This window comes from Macrobrachium nipponense, chromosome 21 (genome assembly GCF_015104395.2).
Source record: "Macrobrachium nipponense isolate FS-2020 chromosome 21, ASM1510439v2, whole genome shotgun sequence".
NCBI lineage: Eukaryota > Metazoa > Arthropoda > Malacostraca > Decapoda > Palaemonidae > Macrobrachium > Macrobrachium nipponense.
In genome coordinates, this window is record NC_087212.1 from 30,060,422 (window position 1) to 30,079,867 (window position 19,446).

Here is a 19,446-nt window from a genome sequence, read left to right on the forward strand (position 1 = left end):
TTCCTGAAAATTAAAACTAAAAAAAAAGGTAAACAAACAAACCAGTCTCTACTCAAGAAGGAAAGAAAAACATACGTACTTATTACCTGATCATTATCATGCCACTGAAACACTTTTTCTTTAATAGATCACATACACAATGAATAAATACTTGAAAATTGTGGTAAAATCACTTCAGACATAATTAAAATTTTGATTACTGAAAAAAATAAAACTTAAAAAAGGAAAAAAAGTAATTCTTTACTCATGAAGAAAAAACATTATTAACACTTTACTGAGTTGTTTGTCATGCCACTGTGGGTATTTATTTATATTCACTAAATTTAACATTCCTTAGTTGGGTTCAAACTTAGCAATTAACTCATTTGTTAGTGCTGCTTTTGAGGCAATTTCACTTGAAGATACATTCACTATAGCTGTGTATGAAATTGAGGAATTTTCTGCATTTTATTTAAAATTTTAGTGAAAATACATTCTAAAATTGTACTAGAACCCTAAGTGTGAAAGAAATTATGCTAAGCTCCAATTCTTGGGTCAAATTATGCTAAAAAACATGAAATTATGCTACTTTTGGTAGCACTGGATGACGCCAACTAGCGGCAGCTGGCGGAAACAGTTTTGTTTACAAACATCAGATGGTCGGGGGTCGGAAACTGTTTTTTTGGTTGAAAACAGATACAAAGTTTATTGGAAATTGAGTGGCGAAATCCGATTATGTCGAGTTCTAATACGGTCGTGAACCGGGTCTCTACTGTATATATATATATATATATATATATATATAATATATATATATATATGTGTGTGTGTGTGTGTGTGTGTGTGTGTGTGTGTGTGTGTGTGTATATATATATATATAGATATATCTATCTATATCGTATATATATATATATATAGAATATATATATATATATATTATATATATATATATATATATATTAATATTATTATATATATATATATTATATATATTATATAGATATATATATATATTTTATATATATATATATATATATATATATATATATATATATATATATATATACATACATACATACATACATACATACATACATACATACAGGCAGTCCCCGGGTTTACGATGGGTTCAGCTTACATGTTCCCGAGGTTAAGGCGCTTTTCAATTATATTCATCATAAATTATTTCCAGGGTTACGACGCATGTTCCAGGGTTACGACGCCGCCTACAACTCTGATCTGGCAGAAGAAATATGACACCAAAAATGCAAAATCATCAACATTGGAGGGTTTTTTTTTTTTTGATAAAAAATGCAATAAGAATGCAGTTTACATAGTTTTCAATGCACCCAAAGCATTAAAACTAAGGGTATCTTAGGATTTTTTATGATGTTCTGGCTTACGATGATTTTCGGGTTACAACATGTGGAACCCCCGTTGTACCGGGGACTGCCTATATATATGTGTGTATATATATATATATATATATATATATATATATATATATATATATATATATATATATATATATATATATATATATATGTTGCGTGTGTGTGTATGTGTATGTGTGTAACTATTCACTTCCCAGATACCCTCAAGGTTTTTGATTATACATTTTGCCATTGGTTCAACATCAAGGAACAAGAGAATAGCTCTTTCATTTATCCAATAATAGCCTAGAACATGCATATCTTTCTCCAGATTTTATTCCACCATACAGTGCATATTCCCAAAAGTTGAAGGTGATAAGTGTGCTTTACTGCATACCTTGTCAACAGTAATTCATAACACTTAACACATCCTGTCAAAGAGAATCACTCATTTTTTCCTACATGATATACAAACCCTCGGTCCTTTACATAAGGAATTACTTTCGGCTTAGCTTGAATTGCGGCCGTTAAATTCTTGAACAAGGTGGTTAGGTAGTAACTACTGTGTGGCAGGCGAGTAGGCTGGCCTGCCCGGATGTAAACACTCCACTTTGCTTTCGTCCATCTTCCGATGAAGACGTGTGTTTGTGAGCTCTGGCTGACTGGTCGTTGATCTTTTTTCGTTGTGGGATCTTTCTGGTTTATTTTTGCTTTTAAATAAATATGTATATATGGTGTTTGATATTAATATTAAATTCAATTCATGTACAAACCCACTTTTTGTGATAGCCTTTATAACCGCCTTTCTACTTGTGCTAAGAGTCGGCAGCTAAGGTATGCGCCTGTTCCCGCCCGGCCAGCTCTACTTCCAAAGTAAATAGAAATGTTCTCCCTGATCCAGCCCATGAGAAGCAGTTCTTCAGGCAGTACAATCCCTGTATTTTCATTACTGAAAGATGCTCCGCTTTCATTGCAAACTCCGACTACTCACTGAACAGCAATGAAATAGCGGTTTAGTGTTTTCAGTCCTCTGTAAAACAACAGGGATTAAAGTCGTCTTCACTGGATGATGTCATCGACGGGACTTTTTCTACATTCAGAATATTGAGAGTTAAATTTTCTCGATTCAACTGTGAAGACATAGGTCCGCATTCACCATAGTCTTTCACTAGCATATAATATTGTTTCTCCTTAGTTGAGATTCAACTACTATGAGAACTTCTGTCTTGCCATCAGGGACCTCGGTCTCTTAGAAGGCAATTGACTGTCGTCTGATGGGCACGTGCCTTGAGAGAATCATCATCTCGTCTCCTAACATCGGTGGTGAACAAGATAGACAATTTGTATGGTTTCTCGGCATGACCCTTCAAAAAGCGAGTGTCATGTGACTACGTCTCGGATGCATGACTGCTCGCCTCACACTGAGCGCAGTCAGTTGGCAGCTGTTGAAGAGTCTGAGATTGTCATGAGCTACGCTGTGGACATTGTATTGGTTGATCCAGATCAGTCATTACTTTGTCCCATTGGCTTGTTGCTGTACCCATAAAGAACAACACCCACCATGGAGTGTCGGTGTCTTTATCCGCCGTGGACTGCCATTACAGAAGTGTCTGATGACACGTCTTTCTCTGAGTATTATGAGACCATGAGAGACTTCTCTGTAGTTGGATAGTCCAGTGGATGGGTACTTGTCATCACTCCGAAGAATATTTCAGAAAGGAAGATAGATGAGGTCATTGCGATCATATTTATCTTTCCCTACAGGCCTGACCACACAGGTCCTTAGAACCTCATTTCCTTGGACCGGTGGTGGATGCTTGCAGGTTGTGTTTGCTTGCCCAGCTCCTTCAAAAGGACAAGTTGCATCTTGCCCATGGTGTGCAGTTCTAGAGGTAAGAAGGATGCAAGAGTGGCTGGCCTCTCCACCTTCCCCACCTCGTCCTTCCTCTCCTCTTCCTTTCAGTTGAGGATAGAACTCGAACTTACACTGGTTGGTCGGACGATTGATGTGGGTTATGTTTCTTATCAGAATCATAGAAGCAATCCCGCTCCTTCCTCTAGCAAGGGAAGGAAGGAGACTGGCAATAATGCAAACCCTTCCCAGAACTTTGCATTACGTAATGCCTCTGACCCTAAATATTCTTCACAGCCCATTTTTGGATGAGTTATGATTCCTCACTCATTTCAAAAAGGCCCAGAAGTCTGACTCTTGATCATGCAGCTCCTATAGTCCGATCAAGTTGTCAGAGGCAGGGCACTCCTCCTCGCTATTACGACCAGGAGTAGCAGCCTAGGTGTGTAGAGCTCCAGTCAGTTCTGGAGGCTCACTCATATTCCTCCCACCAATCAGTGAGTCTATGTAAAGGACCGAGGGTTTGTATTTCGTGTAGGAACAAATCACAATTTTTGGAAGTAAATTGTATTTTTCCTAACTATACAAACCTGAGGTCCTTTACATACATGCCCACCTCGTGCGACCCCTCAATCTGAACCTGGGCCGAAAGGCAAAGTGGAGTGTTTACATCCGGGCAGGCTAGCCTACCCGCCTGCCACACAGTAGTTACTGCCTAACCACCTTGTTCAAGAATTTAACGGCCGTAATTCCAGCTATGCCAAAAGTAATTCCTTATGTAAAGGACCTCAGGTTTGTATAGTTAGGAAAAATACAATTTACTTCCAAAAATTGTGATTTTCTTTACATTATGTGAATGTAACACAAACTACTAGTTAGAATAGCCAGTAAATTGTAAATGAAATTAAAAGTAACTTTTATAGCCAGAGAATGATTTCCTGATCATCCAGAGGTCCATGAAATCATTTGCTGGTGAATAATTGGTCTTTGAAATGCAAAATTCAAAATATTTTCTTGTATTTTATGTTGTCAATGATTGAGTATATGATAATGTTACTGTTAGTAATGAATTTTTTCCCCCTCAGAATTGAAAAAAAAAATTCAAAATGCAGCCTTCCTAAGAGAATTCTCATGTGGACAACGCTATGGGGAGAACAAAGCTTTGGATGGGAGAAGATATTTTATAGGTATGAGTTTTAAAACAAAAGTTAAAAATTATAATTAAGATATTGTATGAATTAAAATATTATTTTATGTATTAACTTTACAAACTACGCTGACTTGCTATCATTAGTAGTAGTTATCATGGCCATTATCTTGATTCCCGCACATTTCTACAATAGCCTCAAACCTTTTTGAACAATTATTCAAGCAGAGTGGCGTGAACGAAATCTGCAAAGTCAAGCTGACTTGCCAACAGAACTTGAAGAAACATTAAAAGTCTTGAATGAATTAGAAATTTCAATGAAAGATATCAAACTGGGTCGAGTGCTTTTCCCATTGGTACTACTATACGATAGCATTTGTATTTTCTGGAAAGAAGTTATTAATGCTTATTAAGAAATATGTGTTGGAAGTAACAATCTCCAATGTTGTATTTATCATGAACTTTTTAACTAGCTAAGTCTACCATAGTGGTGAGATTTCACTTTTCAAGGTGTTCTGTATTGACTTAGCTTGAATGTCACATAAGGCCAGCAACCAGTGGTTCACTTTACCAGTCTTGTAGATTTGTTAAAGCCCCATCAAATTTTCTTGTCTCTCAATGTAAGCATCCTATAAATTATACCTTTATGTTAAGAGCAAATGTAATACTATTCTGGTCTTGGGTTTTTTGATCTTGGTTAGGAACTTCTTGGTCTGTTTCAGGAAGGTTCTGTTGTTTATGCAATTTTGCTTAACAGTGCCAGTTTGGCTTAACAGTACAGCTCTTGTTTCTTGAAGATGTTTTTGTTTGTGTTGTTAATATTATAGTAGTAAAGTATATCTTGGGAATAATGGCCCATTCTATCCCCATCCACTCAAAGCACTGAGCTGAATTGAAACATACTTACATACTTGGATTTCACCTAGATCAACCAGTCTGCCAGGATGCATATACCAATCAATCTCAGCTTTGTACTACCAGTCAACTTTGTAAAGACTATGCAGTCATGAGACAGATTTATAAATCCAGTCCCTTTTATGGGCCAACCTGTTAAATTTCAGTAAGTTTACCAGCACCACTGAATCAAATTTCTAGACGTATAATAGGTCTTTCCTGAGTTAATTTTTCCGATATGAAGGGTTAAAATTAGAGAGTGGGAAAGTTACATAAGCTGAACTGTTCTGCAGGATGGGACTAAAGGGAATAGTTACAAAGCAGCCCAGCTTGGGGTTAATACTACCTTGCAAATAATCTTTAGTACATTGTCATAGAGTAGTATCACAAGTGTTTTTACTGCCAATGTGCACTGTTGTTGTCAAGGGAAGTGTTCCAGGATTTTGGTCTGGAGAATGTTGGTTACCTAGCCAATTGAGTTATTCTGAGTCATTCTGAGAGATGTTAAGGCTGAAACTAACATCGAAATCCTTGAATGCCTGGACACATACATTGACGGGGCCTAGAACTCTTGGTGGACTTCATGATGCACAGTCAGGCACACACATTGAAAGCAAAGCACAAAGAAATCACCAACTAACAAAGAAACTGGCTTGAGGAGGAGAGTTCAAAAGCGACTAACCTTCAAGATGGTCAAAATAAGACTGATGCATCACGAGGTACCAGCTTCCACCTTGTATACGCATGAGTTGCCAGATGCCACAGATTCCTTGCTTTACAATCTTTGATTGATTTAAACCGGTTTCCAGTTGGTGTTAGAAGTTTATCCTATTGTTAAGACCTCAGGTTTGTTAGCTTTAAAAAATACAAATTGATGAAAAAATTTGTCATATTTATTTTGTGTGAAAAGAATGAAAGAGGATATAAATCTCTAAATTGGTAGATTTTCAATAAACTGAAAATTTGAACATCTGACTTACAGTCCCTAAAATCTAAAAAAAGGTCATTTAAAGTTAACTTCTAATTCTATAATTGAGGGTAAAATGCTATTTGCTATTTCTAATAGTTTTTTTTAGCTTGTCATCAGTGCCTTTAAAAAGGATAACAATGTCATCAACATATCGGTCATAAAACTGAATTCGTTTCTTCATCATACTTGTTTAAAATTTCTCATTCCACAAACTCCATGCAAACATTAGCAAAGACAAGGGAGATCCCATGGCAAAGCCTTCTGTGTGTGAATCCCTTATTATTGAACTGAAATATAGTGGATGAGACACATAATCTAATTAGGGAGAAAAACTGCTCTGCAGGCATGAGGAGTCACATTATCTTGAGCAAGTTGTTCTTGTAATTTTGTAATCACATATTCTAATGGAACGTTAGTAAATAATGCCGTAGCATCTTGACTCACGTTCCTTTTGTCTACCCACCCACTAGCTTGGACTTACTGTGTAAATTGGAATGAATGCTGCAAATGAGCACTTGAGAACTTGCCAAAATACTGACATAAAACCTGATCCAACCAGACTGCTAATGTGTTTTGCGGTGAGCACAAGCAACAATGATAGGTCTGAGGTGGCATGCAGGTTTGTGAACCTTATATACACCATAAAAGTAAGGCACACTTGGGGATTTTGAGGAGATTTTTGATAAAACTAATTCTGTGTCCAAAGGATCAGAAAGGGAATTGTCTTTTTTTCCAAGTTTTCTATTGAATTCTTGTTGCACTTAGGTGGCAGGTGGGGGGAGACTGTAGAGTGAGGTACGTTTGGGTATCATTTAAAAGGTCGCACAAGTTTTCCAGATAGTCACTTGTGCTCATGACTACTGTAGCTCCAACTTTGTCTTATGATCATGATTTCTCTGTTTCTTTTTAAGAAAGCTGGCACCAATTGATGCCTTATAGGTAATACGTACATTAACAACCTTATTGTTTATTTTACCACTGAGGCCAACACCTTTCAAGAAATTTATAGTAAAGTCTGGATATTTAAAATTTGATAAATTAATACTGCTAATAGTATTTAGTACATTGAGTTTGTCTGTTCCAGTACAAAAGCCCATACCAAAGTTAAGAACCTCAGGTTCTCTATTTAATAAGACTGGATAGATTGTTTACTTTGTTTGTAGAATAGTCCCATTTTTAATATTTTAATGCATGTAATAATTTGTTATGAACTCTCATAATAGAAAGATTTCCCAAATGATGATGAAGATGATGATAATGATGATGATAAAGAAAGTGGTAGTAGAATACGGGAATCATGTACACAAATCAGCATACAAATTTACATTAAATTGTAGTATTATGCAGTATATATACTCTTTAAATGAAGGTATTTAGAGTCTGTACTGTTGCTGTTATTCCCATATCGTAAAAGCTGAAAATGAAAAACCCCACTTTACTAATTGTAGTAAAAATACTAGCAAAGCCATTGTAAAAATCTGTCCATTCTACCAGTTAGAGCAAATTGATGTATTCATTCGCCTAATGTGAGAATTAGAATTCCTACAATCTTGGAATTGTTCCCTCTCAGTCAGCATGCACGGTCCAAGCATTTTAGTCATTTACTGTTAATAAAAAATTATCCATAAACTAAATGAAGAGAAATATGCATAAACAAATTGGGATCATAAGCAACACTGTGAAATTTATAAGAAACAAAGGTTTGCAAATCTCTGTATTGGGCAGAATTTACTTTCGTAACCTTTGTTAAAACTATTATGTTATCATTACCCATATTCTCTACAAGGTAGTCAGCAGTTAAGCATCTCCCACCAAGATATTTATAATTTTTAGTGAATTCAGAAATACTACAGTACTATAGAAGCTCTTAACCTTTGTCCTGAAAGCTCTTATGCAGCAAGTAAGTTTTCATTCTAAGAAAATATAGAAATCTAGTACAGTATATATATTGAAAAGGACTGGATCTCTACTTACATGGTATTAAAGGAAATGAAAATAGCAACAGAGCAGGCAACACTGTTTTTACTTGAGGAGATTACCATTAACTGTGGGTCAAGTAAACTTGTGTGAAACTGTGACTGATGTGCTATGAAATTAGTGTTTATGAATGATATTCAGATTAAATTTTTAATAACTTCTGTACATATTTTGTTTTCATCAATATCTAGAAGGGCACTTTGGATTCGGGGACATAAATATGTATGTAGAAGGCACTTTGCACTGTGCTAGGAATTTACTACACTGGTTTGAGTTTTTAATATATAAAGTTAATACTATACTTACATAGTTGAGCTTCAGATATTAATACCACAGGCAGGTGTCAAGGCAGTGCGAAGAAAGTCGTTGTGAGTTGGTTTATGACCATCGTCTGCTAGACTCTGCTGATGCTGTAATTTTTCATCCAATTGATCTCCATCCTGATTATGTTCTTCCTGAATACCATCCACCCAATCAGATCTGGATCTTCTTTACCTTAGAGGCTCCAGCAGGTAATAACATTGATGTAACAATGACCAAAACTTGTGTTTTTGGAAACCATAAAAAACATTTAAGTCCTTGAACTTTTCATATACGAAATTGTCTAAACTTAGAAGTATGTATTATTGGCTTTAGTGGCAGTGATACCATATTAGGTATTATATCAATGTATTGAGACCTAATGGGGAGTTCAGGCAGAAAATTAAGATTAAAAATAGTGGAGAGAACTTATTGTATGTCTAACCACATAAATAGAAAAGCTGATGTAAAAGTTTTTATTGGTTAGGATATTTCATTTTAAAAATCTGTTTTTGAGTTTTATAACCTTGCCTACCCATAACAATAAACATAGGTGTAGAATATACTTTATTTGGGATGAATCTTACCTACTGTTAGAGATAGCTTACATTCCTGTGCCAATACGTAGGTCAGTTGGCATTCAAACAAAAGATTGAATGGCTGTTTGGATGACGGCTCCCAACATTTGCCATTTTCTTTGGTACTTCGTTTTCTTTTGCAAGGCTGACTTGTGTTGACTCAGCTGGGTGCTTCAGACTACATTTCTCTGTCTCCCATTCATCAGTTCGCAAACATGTTACAGGTACTTGGCTGTTGTCCTCTCATGTCACCAGCTGTAGCTTATTGTCACCCTCTGGTGAAGGAAGAGTTTGAATCTGAGGAATCTCCTTCAGTTTGATCAGTGTTTGCTGGAGAGTTGCGTTTTGCTTTATCCTTATTTAGTTGAGGAAAGAGGTTACATAGGGAATAGGTTTCAGTTGTCTTCGAGTATTTTGGCGCCCTTTAAGTATTTGGAGAAAGACAACCAAAGCTTTCTCGTTCAATTAGTGTGTGTTATGTAATCTTACGAGGATTTGCTCAGCCCTCTGTTGATTTGTTTTTTATGCAATAAACATGCCCTCAGCTCCATCTACTAATTTTTTTTTTTCACAACTATACGTATTGAAGTGATATTTCAACTTGAAAACACTTCGTATATCGTAAAATAACCTTGTCCCTTATCAATAGAGTACCTAGAGATTCTTTTATTCTAACTAGAAGCAAGAAAATCACTTATTTGAGTTCAATACAGCAAAATAAATTGGTCAGCCATTCAATCTTTTGTTTGCATGCCAACTTGCCTATCAACATGGCGATATAAGCTATCTTCGACAGAGGAAAGTATCCAAATAATAAATTTTATTATGAAATTTATGTTATCAAATCCCTTCATCAACTGAATCAGATCAGGAAACATTATTAGGGCTAAGTGAGTCAGTAGTTGCATTATTAGCTTTATTAACAGGTTTTGAAATCTTATGTGCACACAATACTTATGGTTGTATAAATACATGTACATATTTTACAGCTGTTGTGGAGGATCAACATGTCAATATGAGTCGTCTGGGTGGTTTATTTAATTGGACAATGACCTACAGGCAAGATTCTGATGTTGTTGTTCCATATGGCAAAGTCATATCCAAAGTCCTTCCCTCAAACCATACTCCAAAAGGTATGTCAGCATTTATATACAGTAGATTCAAAGATATATGGTGTGGATATATAATAACCACAAAGATGATGATAAATAGTAGGGCCTCACAGAATTCCACTGGTTACTGGTATTTTATGTTGGAGAAAGAAACAATTTATTGTATTTATAGGAAAAATTTAGGAAAGCAATATTTTTCTATCAGTCTTTTAACAAGTATTGTTTAGCAGGGGCAGTGACATAAATAGAATTACTTTCCCATGTATATCACACAGAATGTTGTTTTGCTTGTATACTGATATACCCTTGCTTCACTGAAGGCTAAATGTATTTTACCCCCTCTTCTTTTTACCCTTCACTTTAAATTTTAAGCACAGTATACTTAAGGAACTTAGTATCTTTAGATATGTTGTGCCTCAAATATATGACCTTGTGTTCTAAACACGTTTTAATTGGTAATTTTTCATAGGGAAAGCAAACATGTACAGGATAAGAGAATGGAAATGAAGATAAAACAATAAAGAAAAATAAAAGATAATAAAGGAAAATAAAAGGTATATAAATCTAAGGCAAATAATTACTGTAAGCTTTAAGGATAAAATTGAGTAAAAAAAAAAAAAAAAAATTGAACTTGCGTAGTTCCAGTGATCCACCCATTTGACGAAGATTCTACCATTTGGTTACAACAGAAGTAAAATTACGAAAACTTTATTCTATTGAACTGCATATGAAAAAAGGTTAGTTTTTTTAGAATTAATAGCTTATTTCAAGTACTGTTTAAAGTAATCTTGAAAGCCTAATTAAGAAATAGTACTAGTGGAGATAATAGTGATAGTCAGATTGAGGTTGGGTTACTGATTACCCTTTCAGGAGACAGTTCATCCTCTTACATCCCACCTGGTTGTCTGGGGAACTTATAAGATGGACCCAGAGAAGGTCAAGTCCATGTACATTGAGGTGTGACCACTAAGAAACAGGTGATTGAGGGGTGTTTGATTGCTTTCCATGATTATACAGCTGCTTGTTTCCAGTTGTTGAAGCATCAAAGGAATGGCACATGGTTATTTATCTTAGCCCAGTGATCAAATTCCTGTGTCATTCCCCAGCCTATGGGAGACTAGAATTAGTAAGGCAGGGGACTGTATGTGGAAGGGTGACTTTATGGTGTCCTTGAATCTATTGTATGATGCATACTCTGATGTTCCCATTCACCTCTAGTTCCTATTCGCCTGTATTGAGAAATATTCAAGATTCTTTTGGAGAGCCTAAGAAATTCCAGTTTCATTCTCTTTTCTTTGGTCTGGAGATGTTGCTACAGCTCCTATCCTAGACTGGTGCCATTAGAAGCCTGGGCACACAAGTCTAGCATAAGTCATCAGTGGAACTTAAACACCTGACATATCATAACAAGCTGAGACTTCAGCAAAGCTGCAAGAGGACGTGGCATTTCTGTGTTGATATTTTTATGAGCTTTGCTTGGATAAATCAGATGATCTTACCCCATCCATGATCCTATTGTACTTGGGAATGGAGATGACCATCCTAACGGTGTTATTTTATCCATTTGAAGCCAGGATTTTATGGCTTATGTGTCTGCAGGCATGGAAGAAGTTCCAAAGATGGCCACAATTCAATGTGCAACTTATTCTGTCATCATGCTTGAGGATTATTGAGAAATCGGAAAGAGGTTTTTTCATGGGTTTTTGCCTCCACAATTGCTCACTCTGCTGTCCTTCAGCCATCAAGTTTTACCAAGCAAAATTGGGAACTTCATGCATTGGGTGTCATGCGAGGCATTTCAGTCCTTGTGATACTAAATCCGTTACAGTTGTTGTTTTACAGTAAAGAGTTATAAGGTGGCCCTCACAGGTTTTGATGTTTAGTGGATTGAAGCTATGGTCTCCAGGGACCTATGGAGACTTTTTTGAACAGTTAATGATTAATTGGTTTTCATGATCAATAGGTTGTGATATAAGAACTTAAATTAAGCAAATGAATGGCTTTACCTACAGTCAAGTTTATTATATTTCTGAAATAACCTAGGAGGGAATCCTTTTTAAATTTGCAGTATTGCAAACAGGTAACTCCTAGAAATATAGGTGGTATATAAGAGAAAAATCCTTAATCCTACTGTATAGTATATGAAAATTAGTTGGTCATTTATTAACCCTTAAGAGCCATGCTAAAAAAAACATGCAGCACCCCAGACTGGGCAAACTTTGAGGTCGGCCAATTTAAGAAAAAACATCAGTGGAAAGAGGAAGATATGCAAATGCACCTGGTGTAAGGAAAGAAATTAATAAAAAGTCTCCCTGGCTTCCACGAGAAGTTGAAAATTACCATTTACAACCTCCTGTGGGGTGTCTTTCTCAAGCCAATCGTAAATTTTACCAAGTTATACATGTTTTTCTAATAGGTATTCTCATACTTACGATGGGGTTAGGCTCCAAAAAACCCATCGTTTGTTGAAAACACTGTATCTTGAATATAGCCTAGCCTACACTAGGGTAATCAATATCATCTTCACATACATACCTAGTCTACATTACACAGTATAGTTACTCTATGCATATATGGTATAATAGTTATTAATATCAGCTAATTCTCTCAGTTCAATGCATATTGACTTACAATAATTCAATAGAAAGAGAAATTGAATAACTCCAACAAGAGTTAGCCTAGCGTACAGTATGATACATCGTATGCATAAACAGTAGCCTAGCCTACAGTACACTCTGTACTATATATACAGTATAGTAAATATTAATACTGGCTAATTTTGGAGGTTCAGTGCATTCTGACATATGATAATTCAGTGCAGATACACAGACTACGCCAGTATCATAACAGATAACTAAAATCAGTAACAAATTCTGAGTACCAGGCAGCCCCCGGTTACTGTTGGTATCGGTTAGTGGCATTTCGGTTTAATGCCGCCTGTTCAATATATTCATAACTGGGTTTTACCCTCCATGGGGTTTATAGTGCTGTTTTCTGGTTATCAGTGGTGGCTGGCAAGCTAAGCCGTCAGAGTAAAGTCCTACGTATGGAGTGGTCTGCATCAGCACGTAATGGACAGGTCATTTCATCTTTGGGGAAGACCCATGTTAGACCTCTTTGCTACTTGCTTTAGGAAGCTGGAGGTCTACTTCTTGGTGGTACAGGATCTTCTTCCTCTGTCAGAGGACGCTTTTTAGCAGCCTTGGCACAACCTCGAGGTGTACACCTTCCCTCTGCTCTACCTGATTCGTCAGGTCCTGAACAGAGTATTGAGTTTCAGAAATCTCACGATGACCTTGTTGGTGCCTCTGTGGCCTCAGGCAGAGTGTTTCTCAGAACTTCTGTATCTTCTGTCAGTGGTTCTGAGAGAAATTGCCCCATGGAGCAACCTCCTTTGCCAGCCTCATGTGGAAAGATTCCTCCAGTCAGTAGGGTCAAGTATTTCCTGAGAGCAAGAGGCTTTTCTGGGTTCGACCTGTGTTGGCCAGTGAAATGTTCCTGTAGCACACATTTCTACGTATAAATAGATGCTAAATATACCAGAGAAAAAGCTAAATGGAATGCTGAAGTTACTACCTTCAGCTCGCTCACCCAAGGGTGTCGGTATAAACACAAGGGCGAGTGGAAGCCACTACCACAGGTATTCTGCCAATCCTCTCAAAACCTCTCTCTAGATAGGTGCCATTACAACGACTACTTATGTCTACCTTCCGCTCGCTACTACTACAACTCCCGCCCGAAGGCTTCATTCCTGTTTTAGCATGCTACAGTGTCCGGACGCGCTTTTTTCGCTGTCCTCTTCGTGTGTTTTTGGCGAAGCATGTCTGCCCCAGAGCCCCAAGCTGCTTTTTCTAAGTTGAGTATTCCATTTTTCGTTTTTGTATCTCGTGAGGGCACAATGTATCCCCTTTTTAGCCCTTTCTTTGGCCCCTTGGTTTTCGCGAACTGTGGTGACGCTCCCTTTATACCCGCCATCTTGGGTGCATCATTCGCGGTGTGTGTTTTTTCCCTTGTGATCATTATGATGATTTCACTGTTTACGTTCACTGTTTTATCCATTTTCATCATGCCCCTTTATTATTCTAGCTCCTGTCGTGTTCTGGAGCTTCAGTTTTACCAATTTTATCCTTACGACGTAGGGCCTCACTCGCTCCTGATGTACTGTGAGGTCTCTTCTTTTATGTTTATCTTTCAACATTTTAGCCTTTATGGCCCCCCTTTTTATCCTCAGTCCCTCAGGAGCGTGTTGGTTTCCCTTCGTACGTACGATTTATTTTATTTCATATGTTGTACGCGAGTACTATGTTTTTGGCTTCTAGGCTAGCCTAGGAGTATGCTAGTTTTTTTGGGGAGAGGACGATTCCTCTCTCTCTCTCGCGGTACTCATGCATGCATTCCTTTAGTGTGTTTTTCGATGTTAGTCAGTAATGCACTCGATTATATGCACATTTGTTATAAATTTTTCAGATATTCATATTCTTTGTTGAGGTTGGAAGTTCTTGCGATGCCCTTCCCTGACCTACCCGACCAGATCTAAACTAGGTTTTGGAAGGTAGGTCAGGCCGTCTTGCCCCTCCACCCTTTCAGCCATCCCTACCGCCTCCTGTCCAGGCGATTATGCTTGCTGGGAGAGTGGTCCAGGACAGAGAGTCCCTCTCGTGTCATGTTTGTTGGGCCTGACCTTTCGTACCTGACCAGTTTGGAAGATTTGATTTTGTACATGAAAACTTACCCAGCAGATATATACTTAGCTATAGACTCGGTCGTCCCGACAGAATTGCAAAACTCGCGGCACACGCGACAGGTAGGTCAGGTGATCCACCATTCCCGCCGCTGGGTGGCGGGGTCTGGAACCATTCCCGTTTTCTAAGCCATAATTTCTCTGTCGGTTGAACGGACAACACCTATTGTTCGTTCCTCCATCTTGGATTTCAACTCGTTTGCCGAGAATTTGGATTGGTTTTTTGGTGACGTATTCTGTTTTTACTCTGGCTTGGCATACGCTTATTGTGGACTGTTTTTCGACTTTGGTATTGGCTACTCTTTCACGATGTCTGACGCTAAGGCTTCACCTATGTTTAGAGTTTGTAGTAGGGAAGGTTGCAAGGTTAGGCTACCGAAATCGGCGGTAGATCCTCATAGTGTTTGCTCTAAATGCAGAGAGAATGAATGTTCTTTTAATAACACCTGTATTGAGTGCGAAAACCTAACAGAGCTTGAATGGAAGGAGTTATCTTCATATGTTAGGAAGCTTGAGAGAGATAGAGTAAGGAAAGCTTCAGCTAGGTCATCTAGTAGATCTTGTTCTCTAGAACAAGAAGTTGTTAACTCTCCTACTAACGATTTTCCCTTAGCCTCAGCTGCTTCTCCCTGTGCTGAATCCAAAGATTCTTCTTCAGAGAGGGAAAATGTTAAAGCTTCCATCAAGAAACTGCAAGCTCAGTTACGAGCTCTAAATGAAGGTAAGAGTGGTGATAGTGATTTGTGCAGTGTCCCCAGTGCAGTGGAGGGGGCGTCTGACCGGTTCCTCATTGCTCCTAGGCCTAGACCTCTTCCAAACTCCCAGGACCAGGGGAGGAGGAATGTCGAAAGCCGCAGGGAGGATGCAGAACATCCCCAACGGTCAGGCGTCCCTTCGGCAGATCCTGTTGTAAAGTCCCAGGCTGCCTTGGATAGCCGCAGAAAAGGCATCCTAAGGGAGTGTTTTTCGGCCTCAGACTCTTCCTCTCCTAAACGAGGATGGAGTTTGGCCTCTCTATCGCGCCCTTTGAAGAGAGCCTGGAAGGCGCCAAAATGAGACGCGGCTGATTCCAGCCCAGAGCGTTTTCCCGAGAATTGGCCCTCGGTACCTAAGAAGACGAGACAAGAGGAGCCCTCTCTTCAGGATCCTACGAAGAAGTTTCTGATAAATCTGCAAGAGCAGTTGGCCTCTTTAGTAGGCTCCTTCGCTAAGGATTCAACAAGGAGGAAAGATGTTTCGCTCCCTGTTAAGAGTTCCTCTAAGCGCCCCTCTTCGTATAGGAGAGAACCCCCACAATCTCCAAGGCGATTATCGCCTTCGTCGAGAGACTCGTCGGACAGGAGTTGTTCTCCGGACAGGAGAGTCCTTTCGCCCTATAGGCTTTCTTCTCCAAAGCACCCTCTGGTGGACAAGGCTTTGAATCCTGGTAGACAGGAAGAACGTAGCCCCTCTCCTGCGAGACGCTGTGAATCGAGCAGAAGTCTCGATCGGTTTAGGTTCAAGGAACCTGAAGAGAAACTAAACCAATTTAGGTATCAGGATCCTTTGGGACTACAGGACCAGGAGCCAGGCAGGCGTAAAGAGGCAGTGAGACGCAAGAAAGGGCGTCAAGAGCCTCTCAAGCCACAGGATTCAGGACGTCAGGAGTCTGCTAGAAGGCAGGAGTCAGGACGCCAGGAGTACGTTAGGCGTCAAGAGTTAGGACGCCAGGAGCCTGTTAGGCGTCAGGAGTCAGGGCGCAGGGATCCATTCAAGCGCCCTGAATCAGGGCGTCAGGAGCCTATCAAGCGCCGCGAGTCTGGCGAACCTCAAGTGCCTAAACAACAAGAGTCTAGTAGGCGCAAGATTGTTTCGGACCGACAGGAGCCTCATTCTTCGTATAGAAGTTCGAGCTTTCATCGCTCCCTTCTCGGGAAAGGAGTACTTCTCCCGGGAAGAGCCCGATCACTCCCAAACGGTCTCCTTCAGTGGATCCGTTGGAAGAAGTATCGGAAGAGGAGGAGCCCGTAGATGTAGCAGTTTCTGACTACAAGAGGCTCTCTCTTTTGCTTCTCAAGGAGTTCGGAGACTCCCTTCATCCTGCTGATCCTCCTTCACCAGGATCATTAATGTCGAGCACAAAAGCTCACAAGTCTTCTTCCTTCGTCAAGATGCGCCCTGCTCTTTGTATGAAAAAGGCCTTAAAGACCTTTTCAGAGTGGTTAACCTCAAGAAGGGAAGCGGGCAAAACAGTTTTTTCCTGCCCTCCTTCCAAGTTAACAGGTAAACCGGGAAGGTGGTACAAGACCAAGGAACCAATGGGGTTAGGCCTCCCTTCATCCGCAGACGCGGATTTCGCCTCTCTAGTGGACTCCTCCAGGAGGAAGTCTTTGCTTTCTGCTAAAGCAACATGGGGCATGTGTGAGCGAGACCACCTTCTAAAGGGCCTCTTTAAGACCCTAGAAGTTTTCAACTTCATGGACTGGGTTTTGGGAGCGTTAGCTAAGAGAGCTCAGGACACTGACTTTGTCTCCATGGAAGAACTTTCAAGCGTCCTGGCTTGCTTGGACAGAGCGGTTATGGACGGTTCCGTAGAAGTTGCCTCACTTTTCGGAACAGGAGTCTTAAAGAAGAGATCGGTCTTTAGCTCTTTTCTAGCAAGAGCCGTATCACCCTTACAAAGAGCATCTCTTCTTTTTGCACCTTTGTCCCCTCATCTGTTCCCACAGGAGACTGTTAAGGAGGTTGCAAAATCTCTTACGGAGAAGGCAACTCAGGATCTCCTCACTCACTCAGCCAAGAAGTTTAGGCCGGCCGTGCCTATCGAGAAAAGAGAGAGACCCTCTTTTGTACAGCCCTTTCGAGGTGCCTCCTCTTCTAGGACCCCTCTTAGAGGTCACAGACCAGAAAGAAGGAGTAGACCATCTAGAAGGTCCTTCGGGAAGTCTAGATGAACAGGGAGTCCTCCAGACAAAAGTAGGCGCCAGACTACTCCAGTTTGCAAAAGTCTGGGCGCAGAAGGGAGCGGACTCTTTGTCCCTCTTGATCCTGAAAAAAGGATACTTGATCCCCTTCAGGGAAAATCCTCCCTTGACGACAACTCCAAGGGAGTTGACTGCAAGATACTCGGATCCGGTCCGAAAAGCTTTGGCGATTTGCAGGCAGTGGAACAGATGATTTCCAAAGAAGCGGTAGAACTGGTTCAAGATCTTCAGTCTCCAGGATTTTACAATCGGTTGTTCCTGGTACCGAAAGCATCGGGGGGATGGAGACCGGTTCTAGACGTCAGTGCCCTGAATTTCTTTGTTTTGAAGAAGAAATTCTGAAATTCTCAATGGAGACGTCTTCCTCTGTTCTGTCTGCTCTTCGTCCAGGGGACTGGATGGTGTCCCTGGACCTTCAAGATGCGTATTTCCATGTGCCAATTCATCCGGCAGCAAGGAAATATCTAAGATTCATGTTCCAAGGGAAAGTATTCCAGTTCCGAGCGATGTGTTTCGGACTTTCGACTGCCCCTCAAGTCTTCACGGACATCATGGAGAATGTAGCTTATTGGCTACATCTGGAAGGGATCAGGATCTCATTATATCTGGACGATTGGCTAATAAGAGCCCAATCGGAGAAAAAATGTCTGGAGGACCTTTTACTTACTCTAAATTTGACAAAGTCCTTGGGACTTTTAGTCAATCGCGAGAAATCCATGCTGACTCCCCAGCAAAGTATTGTCTATCTGGGGATTCAGATGGATTCTCTGGATTTTCTAGCGTATCCTTCGCAGGAAAGGAGAGAACGCTGCTTAGAAAAGGTGTCAGTCTTCTTAAGGAAAGAACATTGTTCCGCGAGGGAATGGATGAGCTTACTGGGGACCCTCTCCTCGATGGAACAGTTCGTTTCCTTAGGAAGACTACACCTAAGACCCCTTCAATTTTATCTGAAGGAGAGATGGGATTGGAAGTCCAACAATCTGGGAGAAACCTTTCCGATCTCGAAAGGAATCAAGGAGAATATCCGCTGGTGGTTAGATCCACAAAAACTAAGCAAGGGAATCTCCCTTCACTTAGAGAACCCTCGCCTAGCGTTATTTGCAGACGCCTCAGATTCAGGGTGGGGAGCGACCCTAGGTTCGGAAGAAGTGTCAGGCACTTGGGAAGGAGAACAAGTGTCCTGGCACATAAACAAGAAAGAACTAACAGCCATTCATCTAGCTCTAGTTCATTTCGAGGAGCAGGTCTCAGGTCTGGGGATTCAAATCCACTCGGACAACACAACAGCCCTCGCATATATAAAGAAACAAGGGGGGACGCATTCCTTTTCCCTGTATGAATCAGCAAAGGATCTGCTGAATTGGGCTCAGGAAAGGAAGATCTCTCTTCTCACAAGGTTTGTGCAGGGAGAGAGAAATGTCCGGGCAGATCTGTTGAGCAGAAAAGACCAAGTCCTACCCACGGAATGGACTCTCAATCCTCAGATTTGCCAACAACTGTGGCATCTGTGGGGAAGGCCCAATATAGACCTGTTCGCGACCAACAGGAATCACAGATTAG

At 39.9% G+C, this 19,446-nt stretch overlaps 1 protein-coding gene across 5 annotated transcripts in view; it reads left to right on the top strand.

Moving 5' to 3' along the window:
- The window catches only part of LOC135197889 (alpha-(1,3)-fucosyltransferase C-like), a 148,964-nt gene that overhangs the window by 47,876 nt on the left and 81,642 nt on the right, over positions 1-19,446 (top strand). For all 5 annotated transcript variants that reach the window (XM_064225103.1, XM_064225101.1, XM_064225105.1 and 2 more), the window contains 3 exons: positions 4,290-4,391; positions 8,529-8,704; positions 10,060-10,203. In XM_064225103.1, the coding sequence (XP_064081173.1) occupies positions 4,290-4,391; positions 8,529-8,704; positions 10,060-10,203 (422 nt within the window). The remainder of the gene's footprint in view (positions 1-4,289; positions 4,392-8,528; positions 8,705-10,059; positions 10,204-19,446) is intronic.